This window comes from Bubalus bubalis, chromosome 11 (genome assembly GCF_019923935.1).
Source record: "Bubalus bubalis isolate 160015118507 breed Murrah chromosome 11, NDDB_SH_1, whole genome shotgun sequence".
NCBI classification, from domain to species: domain Eukaryota; kingdom Metazoa; phylum Chordata; class Mammalia; order Artiodactyla; family Bovidae; genus Bubalus; species Bubalus bubalis.
The window spans coordinates 24,552,721-24,576,112 of record NC_059167.1 but is presented as its reverse complement, the minus strand read 5'-3'; the positions used below and the strand labels follow the sequence as shown (position 1 = coordinate 24,576,112).

The 23,392-nt window shown below is 34.1% G+C and overlaps 1 protein-coding gene across 13 annotated transcripts in view; it reads left to right on the top strand.

The window, feature by feature from the left end:
- Positions 1-23,392, top strand: part of GPHN (gephyrin) — a 524,697-nt gene that overhangs the window by 221,718 nt on the left and 279,587 nt on the right. For all 13 annotated transcript variants that reach the window (XM_044924834.2, XM_044924835.2, XM_044924839.2 and 10 more), the window contains exon 4: positions 10,944-11,036. In XM_044924834.2, coding sequence (XP_044780769.1) covers positions 10,944-11,036 — 93 coding nt within the window. The remainder of the gene's footprint in view (positions 1-10,943; positions 11,037-23,392) is intronic.

The window sequence follows — 23,392 nt, the reverse complement described above, 5'->3', positions numbered from 1 at the left end:
GAGCATGCGCCTGAAGATAATGAAGCACAGGAAAGCTTAGCATGCTGCAGTCCATGGGGTCACAAAGAGTCAGACATGACCGAGCAACTGAGCAATAACAAAATGTATCTATAGTATTAATAGAAAAGGAATGATAGTATCAGTAATGCACACACACAGACACAAATTGAGCAGAACTCCAGTACTGTAGCTGCGTGTTCTACAGGTGAATGTTGTTTCTCAGTTATTTTTAATAACTTTGGGGACCCAGTACACTAATGTGATATAAGGTCCTCTGTCCTGTTTTCAAAGCCATTTTAGTTTTGATTGAAATATACTGAATACCGAATACTCAGTCTGTTGGTGGCATATCTGTTTTGTTTTGACACCGGGCAGAGTAATCCTAGAATCAGTCCTAAGAGAAATTTTGAGGGAGACTTTTGTGGGTTTTTTTCCCATACTTCAGCCATTCTCTTCTCCTGGTAGCAAATATTTGACTGATTGGAGAAAGCCTGTAATTGCATTTCTTATATTAGGTTGATTCCTAAGGATTCCTATTGAAGTCATCTTGAGATAATATGTTTGATTTACTATTATTTAGTTTTAATTATTTCATTGTCCTTTCTGAGGTCCAGTTAGTCTTAGGAAAAGCGTTCCATTGACAGAATCATCTGCCATTTATTCAGGTCACCTATTAAGATCAATGAAGAGTACAAATATGCATAAGATATGGCTCTTAAACTCAGTTAAGGCCTTAGGGAAAATAGGAGAAATAGGTCAAAAGACTTCTTTCTTAAATCCACTTAGGTCCATAAATCATTTGATTATTCTCTTTTACTATTTATCTTCCTTTTTAAAAATGTCACTTCAATGTTTGACCTATAAGAGTTTGTGCTAAAAAGATTACCATGAACCCTGAACTCTACTTAGATCTTCTAAGGTGATTAATGTTGTGGAAAAACTCTATACATAGTGTAACTCTGACAAAAATAATACCTTTGAAAAATAACAAAAAATAATCACTTATTCAGCCCTTACTATGCCAAGTGCTTAACTTGCGTCAGTGTGATTCCATCTTTAGGAGCAAATACTTGCTATTCTCTGAAGCAATTCGGGTTACTAATTTCTCATCATAATACAGTGTTCTGCACTATTGTGATGATTGCAGAATGTGGACCCAGGTTACCCTCATTCAGAACCGTACACTGGAGATACCCAAGCTCAAATTAATTACACTTGAATAATTTGGCACATGATGTGGTTGCATCTTCTCATTTATATTTCTTTCATCAGTGAGAGGATTAATATACTGTTATCTCGTTAAAGTTGGGAAAATCATGTTGATAAAAGACATTTAATAAAGTGCAAGAAAATGATTATCATAAACAATAGTAAGCTGCTTTCCATAGCAATTTAATACAGTCACTGCTGCTGCTGCTGCTAAGTCGCTTCAGTCGTGTCCGACTCTGTGCGACCCCATAGATGGAAGCCCACCAGGCTTCCCCGTCCCTGGGATTCTCTAGACAAGAACACTGGAGTGGGCCGCCATTTCCTTCTCCAATGCTTGAAAAGGAAAAGTGAAAGTGAAGTCACTCAGTTGTGTCTGACTCTTAGCGACCCCATGGACTGCAGCCTACCAGGCTCCGCCATCCATGGGATTATCTTATATTAATATCAACAGTGGTTAGAACTGTAATCATTTGCATTCTTTAACATGTCTTTATAAGTAGTACATACAGTATTTGAAAACAATAGTATTTGGTATCTAAATGAATAGAAATAGACTGAAATTGGTCCAGGAGTTAAGAATTAGATGACTTGAATAAAAGAACAACCCTCACTTTCTTGTGAGCAAAAGATAAAATTAGCCTGAAATGGCACCTGGGTTGACTTTTTTTGTGGGTGTATGAAAAGAACAAGTTATAATTTAAAGTACAACAAAATATTAGTTTTCATACATATGCAAATGAAAAACAGGAATGTATGAAAAATAATGGATGAATACGCCTTGGATAAAGTCACCTGCTTGCTTTTTATCTCTACACCCCCCCACCCAAATATCCCAGGAACTTATACTTCTCATTTTAATCACTTGCTGTGCTGTTGCTATTGTTTGCATTTACTTTTTAAAAAACTTGGTGAAAGCTTCAGCTATATTAACAGATAAGAAAATATGTTATTTTCTTCAATGAAGAAAAGTTACTTATAAAAGGTTTTAGGGAAATATATTTTAGAATATTAACTTTAAAATGGTTTGAAGTAGATGAGAAAGCCAAAAATGACCAGAGAAAGAAATATTAAGTCCGGATAATACATACATACAGATAAGAAGATACTGTGTGTGTTAGTCGCTCAGTAGCGTCTGACTCTTTGCAACCCCATGGATTGTAGCTTGCCAGGCTCCTCTGTCCATAGAATTCTCCAGGCAAGAATACTGGAGTATTCCTCCTGACATAAGGATCAAACTCAGCTCTCCCGCATTGCAGGCAGATTCTTTACCCTCTGAGCCACCAGGGAAGGTGATACTAATATACACATAATGGGAGAATCGGCTTGGAAAAATAAATGAGAAGTTAAAGTAATTCAGAAAACAATTTGTGGAAAAAAAACATGGAAGAATATTTTAGGAAAAATTTCCTACAGTATTAAGACATGCTCAAGATACTTGGATAATTAAAATTGTTCACATTAAGCTCTTTGGTAATGGAAATGATACTGTGTCACTTACATAAACTAGTAACTGCATACCTTAAAAAAAAATCTAGGAAACAAAATTTTAACCCATTTAAAACTTTTCTATTTGAGGAGTTTTAGTGGGTTTTGAACCCATTTGTTAATATTTTAAAAGTAATATCTTCCAATTACTTTGTAGAAAGAACTAATATCTTAAAAATTAGAAACTTATTAATCCATTTCAAAAATGTATTGCATGTTTGATGGATGAGATTGAAAATAAATGTTGTGTAATGATTTAGTAAGTACTTCTTCCATTTCCCTCTACTTATCTTATAAAATGATATTTTACTTTTTAATTATTATATCACAAAATATCAAACCAAGATTTTCTAATTTTCTAAAATAATGAATATTTAAGCACATTGCTTTCACAAAAAATTAGTGAGAAGAATATTTTGCACATTTAATTAGTACAGTAAAATGAAAAAATTTTAAATGTTGTATCATCTTTATCTCATTTTTAAAAATTTCTATTTAAGTGTGATATGCTAAATGCTTTCATCCAGTAATATGAAAATAACATTCAGCAGTTGTTTACTGATAGAGATGCATGATCAAACTTTTGAAGATCACTCTCAGAGATGAGACAATTGAACATGTAAGTTTTAGTAAACTATGAAAGGTGCTTTCCAAAGGAATGAGTAGGAACACACATGGGGAACAGATTGCCTGGAGGAATTAGAGGAGACCTTACTGAGATGACCCTAAAACTGTGTCTCATTATGCACAGATAGGAATTTTTTAGTTGGTTATTTCATAGCTATTTAATAAACTGAAGAAAAATATGACATTTCTCAAATGTTTTATATTGGTGAGGTCTGCTTAATTCAGTGATTCATGTTTCCATCGATAAATGTAGAGAAAAGAAGAAAATCTATTATCTTAGATTTAGATCTAGTTAAGTATGCAACTTCAGGTGGATGTAGAGAATGGTACCTTGTCAAATGTGTTTCCTCTTCTATTACTGTCCTATTTTTCTCTTTACTGGGATTTTTGCTCTTGGGCAAGAGAGAAATATTTCAAAACTTTTGTGGAGTGATGTTTTCATCTTAATTATGAATAAAATGTTATATATTTAAAAATATATAATACTGTGAAAAAGTTTTCCTAACACAGGCATCCCTCTTTCATACCACTCACCATGATAAATTGGTCTACATTATATTAATTAGTTCATACTTCTGAGCTTTTTGATATCAAGGACATTTGTTATGCCCCCTTTTTGCCCCATACCTACATTTTCCTGGCCTATGCTAGGCATTGGATTGTTTCTCAAAGTGAATGATTAAACGATAGTCACTTTCTTGAGACCTTATGCCAATTTATTTGTATGTAACTCAGGTCAAGTCCACTTAAGGGTGTATAAACTTATGATTAGTAAGTTATAAATTGGAAATAGCCAGAGAAAGAGAAGGATGCAAAGATGCTAATTATGAAAGTAGTAACTTTATTGTTACATTAAAAACCACCACAAAATCTTGTGACTTAGGACAACAATAACTTATTAATTCTAATGAATCTGTGGATTTGCCTGGCTCATGTAGTGTATCATCTTCTCTTACCTGGAATCACTCATATGGCTGAAATAATTAATCAGGTCACCTGTGGCTAGAGAATCTAAGATGGTCTCACTTAGGTTTCTAGGTCCTTACTGCTCTCTGTTCTGCTAGGCCTTTCTCTCCACAATATCTCTGACCTTTCCATTATTTAGCCTGGACTTCCGGTCATGGTAATAGAAATTTACCAAAGAGTGAAGGCAGAAACTGTGAAGTCCTTTTAGACATCAGGCTTCAGAATTCACACATCATGACTTCTGCCCCATTCTGTTGACCAAGGTCACAAGTCCAGCCGAGATGCAAACCTCGGACAAATAGATTCCACCTCTTGATAGGAAGACCTATAAAGAATATATTGTCATATTTAATCTTTCACAATAGCATATGAAGTGTTGTTGAGTATAAAATTTGTTTCTGAGCTGGCTAAAAGTGAAAGTGTTAAGTGCTCAGTCGTGTCTGACTTTTTGTGACCCCATGGACAGTAGCCCACCAGGCTCCTCTGTCCATGAAATTTCCCAGGCAGGAATACTGGAGTGGAGGCCATTTCCTACTCCAAGGGATCTTCCCAATCCAGGAATCCAACCCCGGTCTTCTGAATTACTTTGGAATGTTTAAATGTAATGATTAGCATTACATTTTTTGTAATGCTATCATCTGAGCTACCAGGGAAGCCCTGAAATGGTTAAAAATGAGGGGAAAATGAGACAATAAGGTACTAGCTATCAGAATGATGAACTAATACCAGAAGAGTCCATTTTTCTCCCAATTTTATTGAGATATAATTGGCATACAGCACTGTATAAATTTAAAGTGTATAGCATAATAATATGACACATATTTATCATGAAATTATTACCACAATGAGTTCAGTGAATAGATACATTAAAGAAATAGAAAAAAATTTGCTTTGTGATAAGAAATCTTATGATTTACAGCTTTAATATATAATGTATAGCAGTGTTTGTTATAGTTATGTTGTGCATTTTATCCCTAGTATTTATTTTATGCCTAGAAACTTGTATCTTTTGACCACTTTAATCCAGTTCCCCTTCTAACCACCTCCTGCCTTTGTTAACCACAAATCTGATCTCTTTTTCTTTAAGTTTGTTTGATTTTGATGTATAATTGACCTACAACTCTATGTTAGTTCCTGATACACAACAGAAAATTCAATTTTAAAAGTCTCTTTAGTTTTTAAAAATACATGCAAATTATGAAGGATTCCAAAAATACAAAAAATTAAAGTGGGAGTAAAAAATAAAATGCACTTCAAAATTCTAATTACCCAGAAATAACCATTATTAAGATTAATTATAAAAAATCCTGAAATCTTTGTCTGCCTGTAATATAGATTGAAGAATGGATGGATGAATGCTTAATTGAGTAAAAGATATAGCTATATGAATTTACAATAATTCTCTAAAGCTAATATAAAATAGCATTTCATTTCATGTAAATAGAGGCAAAAGAAAGTATATTGAAAAGGCATTTTACAAGAGATATTATTTGCTAAACTGAGATCTCTAAAGTTAAAAAATAAATAAGAAAATCATTAATAGCTTACAGTCATAGTTTTAACTTTTTTTTTTTAATTTTATTTTATTTTTAAACTTTACATAACTGTATTAGTTTTGCCAAATTTTAAACCTTAGACAAAGTTGAAAGATAAGGATGTTAGCACTGTTATATTTCCTTTTAACTACCTTCTACATGCCTTCAAATTTCTGTTTATTATATGGTTATCAAAAAAAAACCTTCTTGAACAACACCCAGTCCTCAATATGAGCTTATTTCATAAACCTTATTTCATTGCTTATGACAAACCTAGAGACTATATCAGATCTGGACAGACTTGCACAAAGAAAAATAGAGGAAGTGAGGAACCAGAGACTACATACCATCTTTGTTGGAATTGCCTTTTCTTCTCTGTGAGATTTTACTAAATGTCCAGTAATAGAGTTTTTGTACCTAAATAACAGTTTAATTTACCATTATGTGAGGATATCATTAGGTTTCATACCATCCATGGGGTTTTTCAGGCAAGGATACTGGAGTGGGTTGCCATTTCCTTCTCCATTGGACCATGTTTTGTCAGAACTCATTATTACCCATCTGTCTTGGGTAACCCTTCATGGCGTGGCCAAGAGCTTCATTGAGTCATGCAAGCCCATTTGCCACAACAAAGCTGTGATCCATGAAGGGGTATGAAACACCAGAGCCTTTGACTGTGTGGATCACTGTGGAAAATTCTTAAAGAGAGAGTACCAGACAACCCTACCTGTCTCCTGAGAAACCTACATGTGGGTCAAGAAGCAACAGTTAGAACCAGACATGAAATAATGGACTGGTTCAAAATTGGGAAAGGAGTGCAACAAGGATTTATATTGTCACCTTGCTGTTTAACTTATATGCAGAGTATATCATGTGAAATGCCAGGCTGAATGAATCACAAACTGGAATCAAGATTTCTGGGAGAAATATCAACAAACTCAAATATGCAGATAATATCACTCTAATGGCCAAATGTGAAGAGAAACTAAAGAGTCTCTTGATGAGGGTGAAAGAGGAGAGCGAACAAGCTGGCTTGAAGCTCAACATTCAAAAAACCAAGATCATGGCATCTGGTCCCATCACTTCATGGCAAATAGAAGAGGAAAAAAATGGAAGCAGTGACAGATGCTCCAAAATCACTGTGTACAGTGGACAGTGACTGCAGCCATGAAATTAAAAGATGCTTGCTCCTTGGAAGAAAAGCTATGACAAACCTAGAGAGTGTATTATAAAGCAGAGACATCACTTTTTCGACAAAGGTCTGTATAGACAAAGCTGTGGTTTTTCCAGTAATCATGTAAGGAGTGAGTTGGTCCATAGTGAATGCTGAGTGCCAAAGAATTGATGCTTTTGAATTGTGGTGCTGGAGAAGACTCTTGAGAGTCCTGTGGACTACAAGGAGATCAAACCAGTCAGTCCTTAAGGAAATCAACCCTGAATATTCACTGGAAGGATTGATGCTGAAGCCAACACTGCAATACTTTGGCCATCTGATGCAAAGAGCTGGCTATTGGAAATGACCCTGATGTTGGGAAAGATTGGAAAGTGAAAGTGAAATTTGCTCAGTCATGTCTGACTCTTTGCAACCCATGGACTATGGAATTCTCCAGGCCAGAATACTGGAGTGGGTATCCTTTCCCTTTTCCAGGGAATCTTCCCACCCCAGGGATCAAACCCAGGTCTCCTGCATCACAGGCGTATTCTTTACCATTGAGCCACTAGGGAAGCCGATGTTGGGAAAGATTGGAGGCAAAAGGAAAACAGGGTGGCAGAGGATGAGATGGTTAGATGGTATTACCGACTCAATGAACAGGAATTTGAGCAAATTGCAGGAGAGAGTGGAGAAAAGAGGAGCCTGCATGCTACGGTTCATGGAGTCACAAAAAGCTGGACACCACTTAGTGACTAAACAATAGATTACCCAGATTCAGATTAGTTACCTGATTCAGTGTGCATTTGTTCCTGGAACATTCAAACTGATCACAGAGATTTCACAGCTCATTTCATTTGTTTCTCTCAGCAGCTGCTTTTAAGATGAAAAAAATCATTTCTTTCAATTTACATCTCTCTTGATTTGAAGTTACTAGTGAGAATTTTTATGCTTTTGATCGCCATTATGACTTTTGGGAGCACGAATAGAATTAGGAGTCTCAGCCTGTCTGTCTCAAACACATTTTATTTCTGTTATTAACCACAACTTTTGAGATTTATAACATAGAGCTATATGTTTTTTCCCATGTGATCATTGCTGGTGGAAGTTTTTTTCCTCTAGTTTTTACTCTTTTTGTTCATTCTTGTTAGATATGGGGAGGCAGAAATTCTTTGATGCAACTCGATTCTACTATGCTAACCTGTAAGTTCAAGGCAGTAAGTTCTTAAAGAAACACATTTCACATAATGGAAAATAATCATTAAAAATAGAAAATGCCTTCAGCTTCAATTTTGCAGCAGCTGCAGAGGAATTTTTCATAATGATGGTTAATGTAGAAATCCTCAATGACTTTCTACCTGGTAGTAGCCAAATATTAAAGTATATTTCAAAATGAAAGGTATCTTTTAGGTGCCGAGAAAAATGTGATGAGATAAATCGCTTTCAGGTGATCTAATGTGATAGAAGAAAAGATTCATGATCTTCTGAGTGGTACATGGTTAGAAAGCATGGTTTTGTCCAGTTTAATGTGCAAATAGCATTTCGAGGAGTATTTCTAAAAATGCAGGTCTTAAATCAGTAGGTCTTGGATGGGATCTGCGATTCTATATTACTAGCAAGCTCTCAGTGAAACAGGTGATACTTTTAGTAGCAAAATTCTTCACAACTGCAGACTCAGAGCAACTCTAACTAAACCCTTTAGGCCAGGGATTATAGCTTATTCATCTTTGCAAACCTGTTATCTCATGAAGTGCCTGAATAAAAGTATGCCTTGAAATATTCTCTTGTTAAATAAATGAATTGATATGATAAATAAATAAATCACTACTAGATGCCTGGAATATTTGTATTCTCTGTTAATGATTGACAAGGAATCCTTCTGTTTTGGAGACCAGTTGCATGAATGATAAGATTGCTGCTGCTGCTGCTGCTGCTAAGTGGCTTCAGTCGTGGCCCATTCTGTGCGACCCCATAGACGGCAGCCCACCAGGCTCCCCCGTCCCTGGGATTCTCCAGGCAAGAACACTGGAGTGGGTTGCCATTTCCTTCTCCAGTGCATGAAAGTGAAAAGTGATAGTGAAGTTGCTCACTCGTGTCCGACTCTTCGCGACCCACGGACTGCAACCTACCAGGCTCCTCCGTCCATGGGATTTTCCAGGCAAGAGTACTGGAGTGCTAGTTTCTCTTAAAAAGTCCAGAGTCCTAATAAAATTTTTGTTTAGTTGAAACTATTGTACATCACACAGCTACTTTGGACAACAAAATATTACTTTTCAAATACTTGAACATATTCTTAACTGGTTCTCAATTTTGGTTATACACTGGAATGATGTGTATTTTTGCTTTTCTAATTTTAAATAAACACTTTTATTTATGAAAGTACTACATAATCACCTTTATTACAATAACCATTGATAATTTGTGTGTGAGCTTTCCTCAGAACAAAATTATAACTGTATCAGGGGTGTGAGTGAGAATAGGAAAAAAATCATTTAAAAATCTTGAATTGTCCTTCTGAATAATTATCCTGCATTTTGGGTTACCAATGAATTTGAGAACTGAGAACATTGTATTTTACATAAAGTATCAGCCTTTCTTATTTACATATATATATATAAAATATATATGTATATGTATACCAGCCTGTTAGGGCTTCCCTGGTGGCTCAGACAGTAAAGAATCTGCCTGCAATGCAGGAAACTCGGCTTTGATCCCTGAGTCAGGAAGATTCCCTGGAGAAGGGAATGGCTATGCACTCCAGTATTCTTGCCTGGAGAATTCCATGGACAGAGGTGCCTGGGGGCTGCAGTCCATGGGGTCGCAGAGTCGGACACGACTGAGCGACTAACATTTTATCAGCCTGTTACTGGTGTTTAACATCTGATTATCAACACAAAAATGATATAATTGTATTACTAAATTTTGGACCTGGATTCTATAAAGGAAATGAAACAGTAAAATACCAAAGCAAGTATTTAATTACAATTTAAATGAGCAGTTCATAGTTAAAATGTAGGATGGATGAATAGAACTAGCAATAGAAAGAGAGATTCTCTGTAGCAGAAATCCTTGTCCTATTCTTTACAAAATTAACCAGGTAACTTTGAGTAAATTATTTAACTACATTGCACTTCAGTTGTCTTATCTGTAACTTGAAGAGTCAAGTCTACCAAGGTCTCTACCAACTGCAAAATTTTGTGGTATGTAACGCTAATCTCAACTAAGTGTCAGTGTTGGTGTGGGGAAAAAAGTAACTTTAAGCAATCATTTATTCCTACACCTTTCCTTTAGGGCAACTATGTAAAATAAATTCTCAAAAATGTAAAGCTTTCTTGAACAACTTGAAACTAACCAAAAGAAAAAAAAATATTGAGTCAATCACAGGCAGAATATAGAGGAACATGTTTTGATGGTCTAACAGATCTAAGTTTAAATTCTAAATATTTCCCCTTCTAGTTTGTGAGCCCATGAGCAAGTATATTTCTTGATCTCTCTGAGTCCATTAATTTAAAAAAAAAATGAATGCGTCTGTTTCCTTAAATGTAAAATTGAAGTATGAATATTTACCTGACAGGATTGCTATACTTATTAAATAGTGAGATCATTTAATTAACACACAGTGCTCAGTTTTTTTAACCCAAATATATTTTGAATGGCTGAAAATATCTTCAGACATCCTATTTAAAGGCATAATGAGCATTAATTATAAAATGTTTATGCTGTTTACTGTGTTTCATTTACTTTCAAGAATTCGATGATTGCATTTTCATTTTCTATGATCAATAAAATAAATACCCCAAACTGCAGTGTCTTTTGATTAATAGTGGGACTGTTCCATGAATTGTGCTTCAGATTTTTCTCATGAGTGTTGAATCTGTTTCCTCACTGAATACTAAGTATTCCAGTATGTGGATGTTTTGAGTAGGCAAGCAAACCCTTCTCCATGTGACAATATTATCATTTTCTTTCAGGAAACCCTGATAGATTGGTGTGATGAAAAGGAACTTAATTTGATATTAACAACTGGAGGAACAGGGTTTGCACCACGAGATGTCACTCCAGAGGTGAGATAGTATATACTTTTCTGATATTCAAGAAGTAGACTATTCTTGTGATTTTTAATCCTTTTAATTTTTTTGTATGATTTTTGTAATTTTGCTAGACAGAAACGACATCTGTGGTTCTAAGAATGTGAACATTTTGCAGTGGTTGAATATTTACATTTTTTAGAAAAAGTTTCTTGACTTCTTTTCTTTTGACTTAAACTAGATATTATCTAAAATGAGGAAGATTGAATTGGCCCAGAAGGTAATCTTGCATTTGCTCAGTGGTCTGTGGTATCAGCTGAATTTCAGGCATATATTGCCAAAGGAAGTGATAGAAGAACTCTGACTCAGCATGGCATCTGGTCTGATGTGCTGTGTTAATGTAATTCAAAATGTATTTGATTCCTTTTTTCTTTAGATACCCTTGTCATTGGTCTCAGGTAGAATGACTCTAATAGCATAGTTAGACCAATTTTATAATATTTGATGAGAAAGTTACATATTATATAATTTTAAATGTGAATTTAAATGCAGAATTTAATAAGCCAAGAAGCAAAATTAGTATCTAGACTGTGCCTTAAGAATCACCTTCAACCTTGCACAGGAAAAAAAAAGGGGGGGAAAGAATGAAGAATAGACAGCGCTCAGTGATACAAGGGGAAAAGTCTTTGTTTTTAAAGCAGCCATAAACTTTAGCTGTAACTTTAGAGTCATATGCAGACTTATGTTCATACTTAGACATTGTTTCACTCACTTTTCAAAAACTGTTTCTTGGCTGAATTTCAACTACTGTTAGCTGTTTTGTTTTGTTTCGTTTTTAAAAATTTTCAAGTCAGTATCCCATTGTGTCTACTGTCTTATTCACAGAAGATATTTTTGCTCTGTGCCTATATGTCCTACTTACTCTAATATAGGAGTTTTCAAACTTTAGCCTGTACCCCCATCAAAGGTAAAACAGATTGCTGCATCCTACCCACAGTGTTTCTGATTCAGTAAATCTGCAGTGGGTACCAAGAATTTGTGTTTCTGGTAAGGCCCCAGGTAATGCACATGTTGCTGGCCCATAAACCATGCTTCCAGACTTTGGGTACCACTGCTCTAGTATGCGAAAATGTAAATTGTTTTAACAGATTGTAAAATAATTTCTATTTTTCTATGTAAAAATCACAGAAATTTTGGAAATATTATTATAACTAGGCTTATATATATAATGGTTTTGTTTTTAAAGCAATCAGAATAGAGTTGTATTAGAAGATTGTTAGCTTCCAGTACTCAAAAAAAAAGGCGGGAGGGGGATTCAGAATGGGGGACACATGTACACCCATAGCTGATTCATGTCAATGTATGGCAAAAACCACTACAAATATTGTAATTAGCCTCCAACTAAAATAAATAAATTAATTTTTTAAAAAAAGAAAAAAAAAGTCATTCTTACATAGCTCTTGAGTCCTTAAGGGAAATGATCCTTTGGCCAATTTTTTCATTTCTTTTAAACTGTGAGACTAACTTAAAAAGATAAAATTGGAGGTAAGCCATCTCCTGTAGAGGTATGTTTATGTTTTGTTTGTGAGAAAATCACCTACATATGTGAAGAACTTAATTTTTGTAGTTTGAGTGTTAAGTGTTTTAAGTAAATAACTTTGGTTTTATATATCCCTATTGTCTATGTAATGGTTTGATAGTTTCATAATATTATTTTTATATCATAAAAGTAGAAAAAAGTTACCACAGAATTCATTCATAACCAGTTAACAATATTATTTTTAATTGTGAGAAAATAATTTGCATCACAAAGTATTTTGTATTCCCTGGAGTTTCAAGTTTATTCCAGAACACTAGGTTGCAAATTCACACTTTAAAATTCTAGCTCTGCTACTTACGGCGCGGTGACCATACACTAGTCATTAAACCATTCTGTGCCTGTTTCCAGTAAAGTGAGGGAAATGAAAGTGCCTATCTACCAGGGTAGCTGTGAGGATTCAATGAGAACTATTTTTGCTAAGAATACTGAAAGATATTTTTATCTTTTAGTTAATAAAGGGTTAATTTTTAAAATTAGTTATTGCATAACTACCAAAGTGGACAAATATGTGGTATTTTTTTATATATAAATATCAAATGGACAAAAACAGTCAAATACTGAAGTATTATCCATGCAGTCTTTGTGATCTTGTTAAATTTTTAAATATTTTGATGTAGTAAGCTTCATATTTTATCTTTTCTATCTCCATATAAACCAGAGGTCTTGAAATTCTATCATTCTAGTATCGATTTAGCCACCAGTTTTTTGTTTTTTTTTTTTTTTTTTTGCTGTTGACAAGAGTCTGTGTCTTTCCATTATGTTGTATATGGCATTATATCAGAAATTGAGAGGTCCTTTATTATTCATTGAAGTTTTTCAGAAAACCCTAGAGATGCTCTTATATTTGTATATCCCTATAGCAATTGCTGGTAAAATTTGTATTAGGGTTGTTTTTAATGAGTTTAAAATACATGTAATTATGTCTTCCCTAATATCTGTTTTTGAAAACAAGTGACTTAACTGATTGTAAATATCTTGATCTTTAATGAATTTACTTTATTTCATATTTTTATACACACATACACATACACAGAGAGTATGGTTATCTACAGCAAAAGTCCATAGCACTGTTAAGCCTTTGAAAAATAACTGTAAAAGCCATCTGACCACTCAAAAATAATTCTACTAATTTCTTCTAATCTTTAAATAGTTGCAATATCTAAAACATAGCACTGGGATGTCAGCTAGTAATCCTGAAATATAATTTTGTGCCTGTAATAATATAGTTACTTGTCTTTATCTTATTTGTCTTAGATAATTGTGCCTAAAAAGGGAAACATATTGATAAACCCTATGTGCCTATATACAACTGTTTGCAAATCTTTTAAAATAAAATCAGAAGTTATTGACTGAAAACACAAATATTAGTGATGAGGGTAAAATAATATAAAATTTCTCCCTTAAGTCAGTAATTGTCAGTAATTAGTCTGATCTACAAACACAAAGTACAAATTGTGGGTTGTTCAAAAAAAAGGGAAGGTGAAAAATACAAAATTGAATGATTAAAATAAAGCAATCTAAAGTTATTGTCACTGGATATGAACCTTAGAGAAAATGAAAAGTTTAATAGCCTTATCCAGATCTATTAACAGAAAAATGGAATAGCAACTTCAGTAAAGTGTATCCTATTTAATTTTATAGGAATAAGACAATCAGAATTGACTTTTCTAAATTATGAATTTGTTTCTGCTTTTTGGCACCATATCTTAGAATGTGGTTCATCTGATAGTCACATGCCTGCTGGTCCCCTCCCTTCCTCTAAACATGAGATATTATCAAAGCTTGCATATAGTAACATAATAATCCCTACTGTACAACTTTTTAGAGCTTTATTTGATATAAAAAGCTTACTTTTTAGTAATAGATTGTGTTTTCTGTGAACTGATAAAGGTTGGATAATCTGTTGACATTGGTGAAATGGAAGTAATAGAAATTTGTAGTTATATAGAACATAAGAACTTATTGGTATGCAAAGTATTATATCTTCATGTTCCACTATCACTTAAAAGTTTATATATCCAAATTAGGTATTATTACATGAAGAATCTTTCATTATTCTTAAAAAGTAAAAGTATAATTAGGATGTGTAAGTGAGGTAAAATGAAGGTCTTTTAGAATTAAAGTCTAGAAGAAAATAAAAGATTAAGAAACATTTATTTTAAAAAGAACATCTATATGATTACAAAGAAATGTTTGCTATTATGTTTTGGTAAATTAGAAAATATTACACTATTTAATATTTGTTAGATAAAATTAAGTTTTAGCACTTTGATAGTGCTAAGCTACACCAGAGTAAAGAGTTGTATAGTAATATATTATTATGATTATGAATTAAAGAGTTAATTAAAATCCTAGCATGCATCTTAAGTCTCATTTATTTATTCATTTATCAGATTTTTTATTTTTAATCCTTGATATGTGTCTGATGCCATGCTGGATGCTGGGGTTAAAAAATGAATAAGACATGATCCCTGTTCTCAACTCAGTCTATCACATGGGTCAGCAAACTATGGCCCGAAGGCCAAATTCAGCCTGTTATATTTTTTTTGTATGAGTCATGAACTAAGAGCATATTTTGATTTCTTTCAGTTATCTAATGACTGAAAGAAATCAAAAGGAAAATGATATTTTGTGACATATGAGAGCTGTTTGAAATTTGGATTTCAGTGTCCATAAGTGAAATTTTATTGGAACATAGTCATACTCCTTCATTGACCTATTGCCTATGGCTATGATAGAATAGAATAGTTGAATGAAAACCATATAAGCTTGCAAAGCCTAAAATATTTACTGTCTAATCCTTTGCAGAAAAAATTTGCCAACCTCTGGTCTGTTAGATGAAAATTAGTCATCTTTATTAGCTGACTTTTTAAATTTATTTTTACCATTTCTTCTTTAGTAATTTGAAATGATGTTGAGTTTTATTTCTTAAATGTTTAGTCTTAGAAGGAGCAAGGAAAGTATACTTTTCTTCCACAGTAAAGTGTATTGCCCCATTGTCTCAGTAGACAATAAATAATATATAGTATATAAAATAATATATAAAATTTTGAACTTTCAAAATTGATCAAATTGTTGGATTTGTTAAACATTGTTTCAGTCTTAAATATCTTTCTTAGTGCTGCTGCTGCTGCTGCTAAGTCGCTTCAGTCGTGTCCAACTCTGTGCGACCCCATAGACGGCAGCCCACCACACTCCCCTGTCCCTGGGATTCTCCAGGCAAGCACACTGGAGTGGGTTGCCATTTCCTTCTCCAATGCATGAAAGTGAAAAGTGAAAGTGAAGTCGCTCAGTCGTGTCCGACCCTCAGTGACCCCATGGACTACTGCCTACCAGGCTCCTCCATCCATGGGATTTTCCAGGCAAGAATACTGGAGTGGGGTGCCATTGCCTTCTCTGATTTTTCTTAGTAGTACCTTCTAAAAAGTGTCCTGATCAAATTTGTCATTATGAAGTAATCAGACTAAAGGAATAATTACAAAATGTCAGGAAATTATAAATTTGATGTAAAAGATATTCATTTAAAAGGGTTTTTATGGTTCATTTTGGAAGTGAAGAGGCATCTGGCAAAATGACTGACAGCAATAAAATAATCTGGTACAAAGGATGAATTTTTAGAAAAAGATTATGAACTTCGCAACACATATTTTGTTTATAGCTTAAAATGTTTATGTTTATTTGGAACAGATTGCTATCTAAGCCTTTCTACAAATATTTATATATTTTATAACTTTAGGTGTGAGTATACTGTGATAGCTATCATTGTATGTAGTCATTAATCATTTCTTACATTGTAATGCTTAAAAAACAAGAATACTGTGTAAATAAAAGGCAAGAGACATAATTGACCTGAGTTACGGAGTTAATTATACTTAATTTGTTACTCGTGAAAATTTACATTTAGAAGTACCACTTTATAGTTAATACTGAACATTTTAAAGATCAGAAGAACTCTTTCACATTATAGCAGAAGCATAGCAAAAAATCATGTCCAGTAATTTCTGTTTTTGAAAGAAAATTTGATCACTATTGCAGGTCATTTAAATTATGCAGTTGCTTTGAAGTGCCTATCAATATTCTCTAGAAAAGATTATTTCCCTAAAATATCATATACTGATACTGTAGAACTGTATGAATATTTATTTTGTAATTCTAAAATTGTTATAACTAAAGTACCTATTATACATGGTAAAACTAAAAGTAACCATATTGCAATAAAATTTTGAGATTAAAATTTTCTGTATAAATAGGATCACTAAACAATATAAAATTGGTAAGAGAGCAGAATACTAGAAACTCATACTGGAAATTTTAAAAACCAGATTCAATAAAATATACTGTCCCTTTATGGTCAAATAAGGCTATATTTTATGGTTTTGAAGGATGTCTTTTTCTTATTTTTTTGAAATAGTTCTGAATGTGGGAAATATGTTTTCATGTCTTACCTTTGTCTAAATATGTTGTGATGTAATGTACCTTTCTCATATGATACATATATATATATATATGTATATATGATACTAACACTGTAGAGTTAGACAGACCTGAATTTAAATCTTACTTCTACCCCTAACTAATTATGAAGTTAAAACAAATTAAACTGTTCAAACTTCAGTTTACTCATCCACTCAGCTAATGCACACCTCTCTAGGTTGTTTCTTCTAATAATTGAGATAATAAAAGTAGTCAGTGATGCTGCTGCTGCTGCTGCTAAGTTGCTTCAGTCATGTCCGACTCTGTGCGACCCCATAGACAGCAGCCCACCAGGCTCCCCCGTCCCTGGCATTCTCCAGGCAAGAACACTGGAGTGGGTTGCCATTTCCTTCTCCAATGCATGAAAGTGAAACGTGAAAGTGAAGTCGCTCAGTCATATCCCACTCTTCGCGACCCCATGGACTGCAGCCTACCAGGCTCCTCCGTCCATGGGATTCTCCAGGCAAGAGTACTGGAGTGGGGTGCCATTGCCTTCTCCGAGTCAATGATAATAATTAGCAAATATATATAGCACTTACTATGTGTCAGGAGCTATTTTAAACTCATTTAATTTTAATTCATTTAGTCCTCAGAACAACCATATGAGGCGGGTACTAACTAGAGTTGTATCTGTTTTAAATATGGAGAAACTGGGACAAATCAATTAATTGACTTGCCCAGGGTTATCCAAACTAGTAAGTGACAATAATGGATGTAAAAGGATCTCATGTAAAGCCTGGCATCTTTGTAGATCCTCATTAAATGTCCTTTTTTTCCTTTACCTTTTTCTTCCACATTTAATTAATAATACTACCTATTACCTCTAATTTATTGTGATAATCCCAAGTATTTATGCTGCTAATCATTGTACTCTGATACCTGTTGTTAGCTATTAACATATCTGATGGATATATCTAAAAATTAAGAATGTTAGTCAACATTTTCTCACTACTAATTTAGGGCATGGGCAAATGACTGAGAATAAGAATGTCTATAGTTTATATTATATGTGGATTATGAGTGATTGCATTAAGTACCTCTCCTGATATCCTGTCTGAATCTACTTATTTTGTTCCTTTGTGAGTTTAAAATTTTTGAATATGGCTTGAAATGGCCCAAATATGTAGCGTTCAGGATATTTGTTAGTAATAGTCCTTTTTATCTGGAGTTTATACTTATTGTGCATTATCCAATTTTGAGTGGTATATTTCTTAGAGCTTGGGCACATTTATGACCTATCAGTTTGCTAAAAAACATTCAGAGTCTTTGTTCAATTTAACAAGTGTTTATCAAACATCTTGGGCTTTATTGAATAAATGCTAAACTACGTGTATTCCTAAAATAGTCACCTGACAAATCAAAGCAATATAAACTTAGTACTAGAAATGTTCAGCCAATTTAGACCAAAAAAATTCTTTAAAGGGAAAGATTAAGAGAGAAGTGAGCAATCAATAAAATTTTTGTACAAGTAGAATTTAAGCTAAAATTGAAGGAGAGAAATAGAACTTAGATTCGGAGAGAAGACATTACCGATGGGGGGAAGAAAGAAAGGGAAATGTATGATCAAGCTATGAGAAAGATAAAATTAAGAAAATCTTCCTGGCTAGAGCAGAGGATTCACTTTACAAAGAAGGATGGATTAACTTGAACTATGTTATTTTAATCTCTTTCTTAGAACAGCTAGAATAGTACTATCTCTGGAGATGAAAAACAGCAACAGAGATTCCTTAGAAGCCAAAATTCATAGGACAACTATCAACAAAACATGCCATAAAATCATGTCATCAAGGCTTTCTAAATACTTTCGAAAACTGGCACACAAATGTACATTACCCAATAAGACTAACATGGTATTTTTAAAGATTGTTTCTATGCCCTGGTTTTTGTTTTGTTTTTTGAAATCCCAATGTAAGCTACAAACCTAGTACCATTGTTTGTATGTAAAATTTAAACTGCTGTGAAGCACCAAGTTCCAGTTTTGTAGTTCAGAAACCTTTTCAGTCAATACTTATAATCCAGGGTTTCCCAGGTGGTGCCAGTGATAAAGAACCCTCCTGCCAATGCAGGAGACCTAAGAGACTCAGGTTGAATCCCTGGGTCCAGAAGATCCCCTGGAGAAGGCAATGGTAACCCACTTTAGTATTCTCACCTGGAAAATTCCGTGGACAGAGGAGCTTGGCGAGCTAAGGTCCCGGGGGCCACAAGGAGTTGGATACGACTGAACAACTTAGCACATAGCATGTATCTGATAATCAAAACATCGAGAAAATTTTTTTATCATAGTTTTTTGTCAGTGCTGTGCCTTATCCTTGAGTTGGCCTAAGGTTTTATATAAAATTACTATATAATAATAGAGAAATCACAGTATCTCAAGAGTTTGAGGAGAATTCAAAAGCCACTGTGTTAAAAGTCCTAAATGACCCTTTTATCAATCCCAGCCCTTGTGTGAACGCCTCAATTGCATATTCTTTCATGTGAGAGTCCCTTGTTTGTATAATTCTAATTACTTGAGAGTCCAAATCTGCCCCCTTACCCAAGACATTTACCCTCTGTTTTATTTATACATTAAAAGAAAAAGCTCCTTAGTATAATTATCCCAGTTGAAAAGTAACTGGTATAACATTAAACCATTTAGGTGATTAGAGCAATAGATGACGTTGCATTTAAAAATCATGTTGTTAGGCCCTTATTCCACATAGCAACACTGCAGAGTGAAGCGAACATTGCTCTTTGAGGTGGGGATTTAGGAATTTCAAGCATAAGGCAAAAAGAAATGTTTCATATATGAAGAACCCATAAATGAAATCCTATCTTCATTTTCCCCTTAAGTACATTTCTTAATTGCATGCTTACTCTGCATCAGAACGTTCTCAGCTTTTAGGGGGGGTCCTGATGGGGAAAAGAGATCAATCATATCAGTAAGCATACGAGTACAAATATACTTTTTATGGTAAATTCTATGTCTAATTAAAGCTTTTACTAGAAAAGTAGCATAGCTCACATAACTGTGAGTCAGCATAACATAGTGGTTAAGAGCTCAGACTACTTGAATTTGAATCTTAGATTCACCTCTTACTAGCGTGTAACCTTTCACAACTTGCTTTACTCAGTTTTCTTATGTGTAAAATGGAGAAAATAAGAGTACCTACCTCATAGGGTAGTTATATTATGTGGGTTAATGTAAGTAAAACACCAAAAGCAACGTTTGTTTACTACACAAATATTTCCTGTTATTACCAATAATCTAAATAGAAAGAACTTTAGCTTACAAAGGAAGAAGATAATGGTTGAGGAAGTACTGAAAGAATTTTTCTCTGGGGAAAAAATCGAGCAAGATAGGACCTAAGGTATACAATAGAATAGTTGTGGGAAAGGAAAAAGCAGCAGAGATGACAAGCTAAATGTTTATTTTTACCTTGAATTTATCAGAGAAATAAAACCTTGACATCAGTGTTCCAACTCACCATTTTGCAATCTACTCCCATAAAATGAACAGATGCTGGCATACTAGGATAGTTCTGTAAAATATATGCTAAGACACTGACAAGAAAACATCATTAAATATTTTGCAAATATTAATATAAAATACTAAAAGTACATTTATCTAGAGATATAGTTTCAGGAATGAAGATTTCAGAAATTTCCTTTCTTATAGTCTGAAATCAAGAATGGGAATTCATCTTCCTTTATTAGATCTTCATCCATGAAACAGACTTAATGCCGCTTTTCACACAAAATGTAATATGATGACTTACATCTGTCAAGTCCTCTGAGCTTCTTAGAATTCTATCACTGAATTAGAGCAGAATATCTGTGACTTCATGTTATTGCCATGCCTAAAAGGAAACTGATAGGGAGTAAGAAAATGGATTTAAGTAACAAAATAAATTTTTGCAATTATTCTCGTAATTATATGAGTATAATTTCCTCATACTGGAACTTGGGAAGACCATGGCTGCTATTAAAGACTGGCAGGCGAATATCCAACAGAGGGAGTAACCATTTCAGAAAATCTTAATAACAGGCACAAAACTGAGAATTAACAGGAAGAATCCAGGTTCATTTAAAAGGTGCTGAGAAGACAGAAGCAGTAAAGTTGTTGAAAGTATGACATTTGAGAATGAACTGTTACCAGTTTCTCAGAGAGAGAAACACAGACATCAAATATCAAAGGCAACAATGCAGAAGAAGCAATTGATTGTGCTGGAAGGGCCAATTAATAAGAGGCAATATATTATAATGTGTGAAGATAGTATTATAGTGATGATGTAATTGGGATAATTTAAGTGTTTGTCCCCCACCTCTTCATTCTTTCCTGTAAGTTTGATTGCAGCATATGATATATTACTCTTGCATGTAATAATCCTCAGGGTGAAACTTTATAAGAGGAGAAGAAAGGTCAGTTTTGATTAGGAGATTATTTTGAATAGTTTTAAAATTTTTTTAAATGCTTTTCTGCAAATTTGAAGCAATGACAAAATAACTTAGTTTTGAATATTGTATAAAAATGGGACTTCCTGGTGGTCCAGTGGTTAAGACTCCCCACTTCCAATGCAGGGGGCACGGGTTAGATCCTTGTTCGGGGAACTAAGATCCCACATGCTGTGTGGCATGGCCATAAAAAAATGCGATCTTATCATAATGTTTCTCACATTCTCAAAGATTCAACACTGTAATTTATAGGGGACCTAAATTATAAAAGACGACACTTTAGTGTAACCCTATTGATGAGATTCAAAGAGATTCACATTATACTAATTCCCCACTGTTGTTAAACATGGTATTTAGAGGTTTGGCTAATTATGGGATATGCATGCTTTGATATGAGTTCTATTTGTGGGTCCTATTTACTTCCCTTTCTCATATATTTCCTTTTTAGTATTTTTCAAGGCTTACCTATACTGTATCCTGTCCCTTAAGATTGGACTGCTCTGTGGGGTGATGAATGAATATCACCATCAGTATTAAATATTAATAATTAGAGGAATGAGAGATCAGCTTTTATATAATACTGAAAGCCAATCCGAATATAAATGCACCTTCCCTCATGGGTGTATCTTGTGCAATAGTAGCAGCAATATTAAAAATAATGCTCTAGTTTCACTTTGTTCAAACTTCAGTTGTTACTGTTTGCCTTCTAAATATAAGATACCTTAGAAGAGGGATCAGCAAACTTATTCTCTAGAGGAAGTAAATATTTAGAGATAATAAATAGTTTAGGCTTTGTGGGCTTTATAGTCTCTATCATAACTACTTAACTATGCTAGCCTGTCACAGAAGCTGCTATATGATGATATCAATAAATGGGCCCTGCTCTGCCCCCAATAAAACTTTATTTATGGATGCTAAAATTGGCTTTCTCATAATTTTCACGTATCATGAAGTATTGCTCTTCTTTTGAGTTTTTTTAAATCATCTAAACATTTGAAGATTAACATTAGATGCAGGGCATGCAAAAAACAAGTGGCAGACAAGATTTGTCGCATTGGCTATGGTTAGCCAACCTCTATTTTAGAACATTCCTACCTACTGTGTACACGCCTGTGCTCTGTTATTCAAAAGCTTATAGTATGTAAGAGTACAGAGAATTTAAGTCAGAACATTTCAGAAGAATTTTCTGAGAATTTAATAAGAAAAAGGAGTTGCCCTATAGAAATGAACACTTGTTAGAATCAAATGTGTTGAGTGCCTACCATGTAGATACCAAGACTTTGACTTGGGCAGTTAGAAGAATGGACTTGCCATTTACTGAAATGGAGAAGACTGTGGAAAGAGTGGGTTTGAGGAGGAAGATCAGGAGTTTTACTTTGGTCATAGAAATTTCTAACTGCCTTTAGATATCCAAAGGGAGATGTTAAGCTGGCAGTTAGATACGTGCATCTGGAGTTGAGAGAAATCTGAGCTAGAGATACTATTTTCTTTAGAGTCATCAGCATCTTAATGGAATTAAAATTCATCACAACTGATGAGATCATCAAGGTATTTACTAATACTACTATTTATTTTATTACTACCCCTGCCTCCTTTCTCTACCACTTTAAAAGAGGTAGGTAGTTTCTAGTAACCTGTCCCCTCTGCTCACTCACAAAGGGTGGAAGGGATCCCACTGAACAGGAACTTGGCCTATACAGGAAGGACTGTTAGTTGGCCATCCTGAAATTTTGCCATGGTGTAAAGATGAGAGTGAATTTTCCTAAGTACCTCCTTGCTGGAAACTGTTTGCACTGGAGGTAAGTGTGAAAGGGGAGGTTGTGGGGATTGATGGGGTAAGGGCTTCCTAAACCTTTCCCAAACCTCAGGAGTGGCTTAGTTCTGAGGA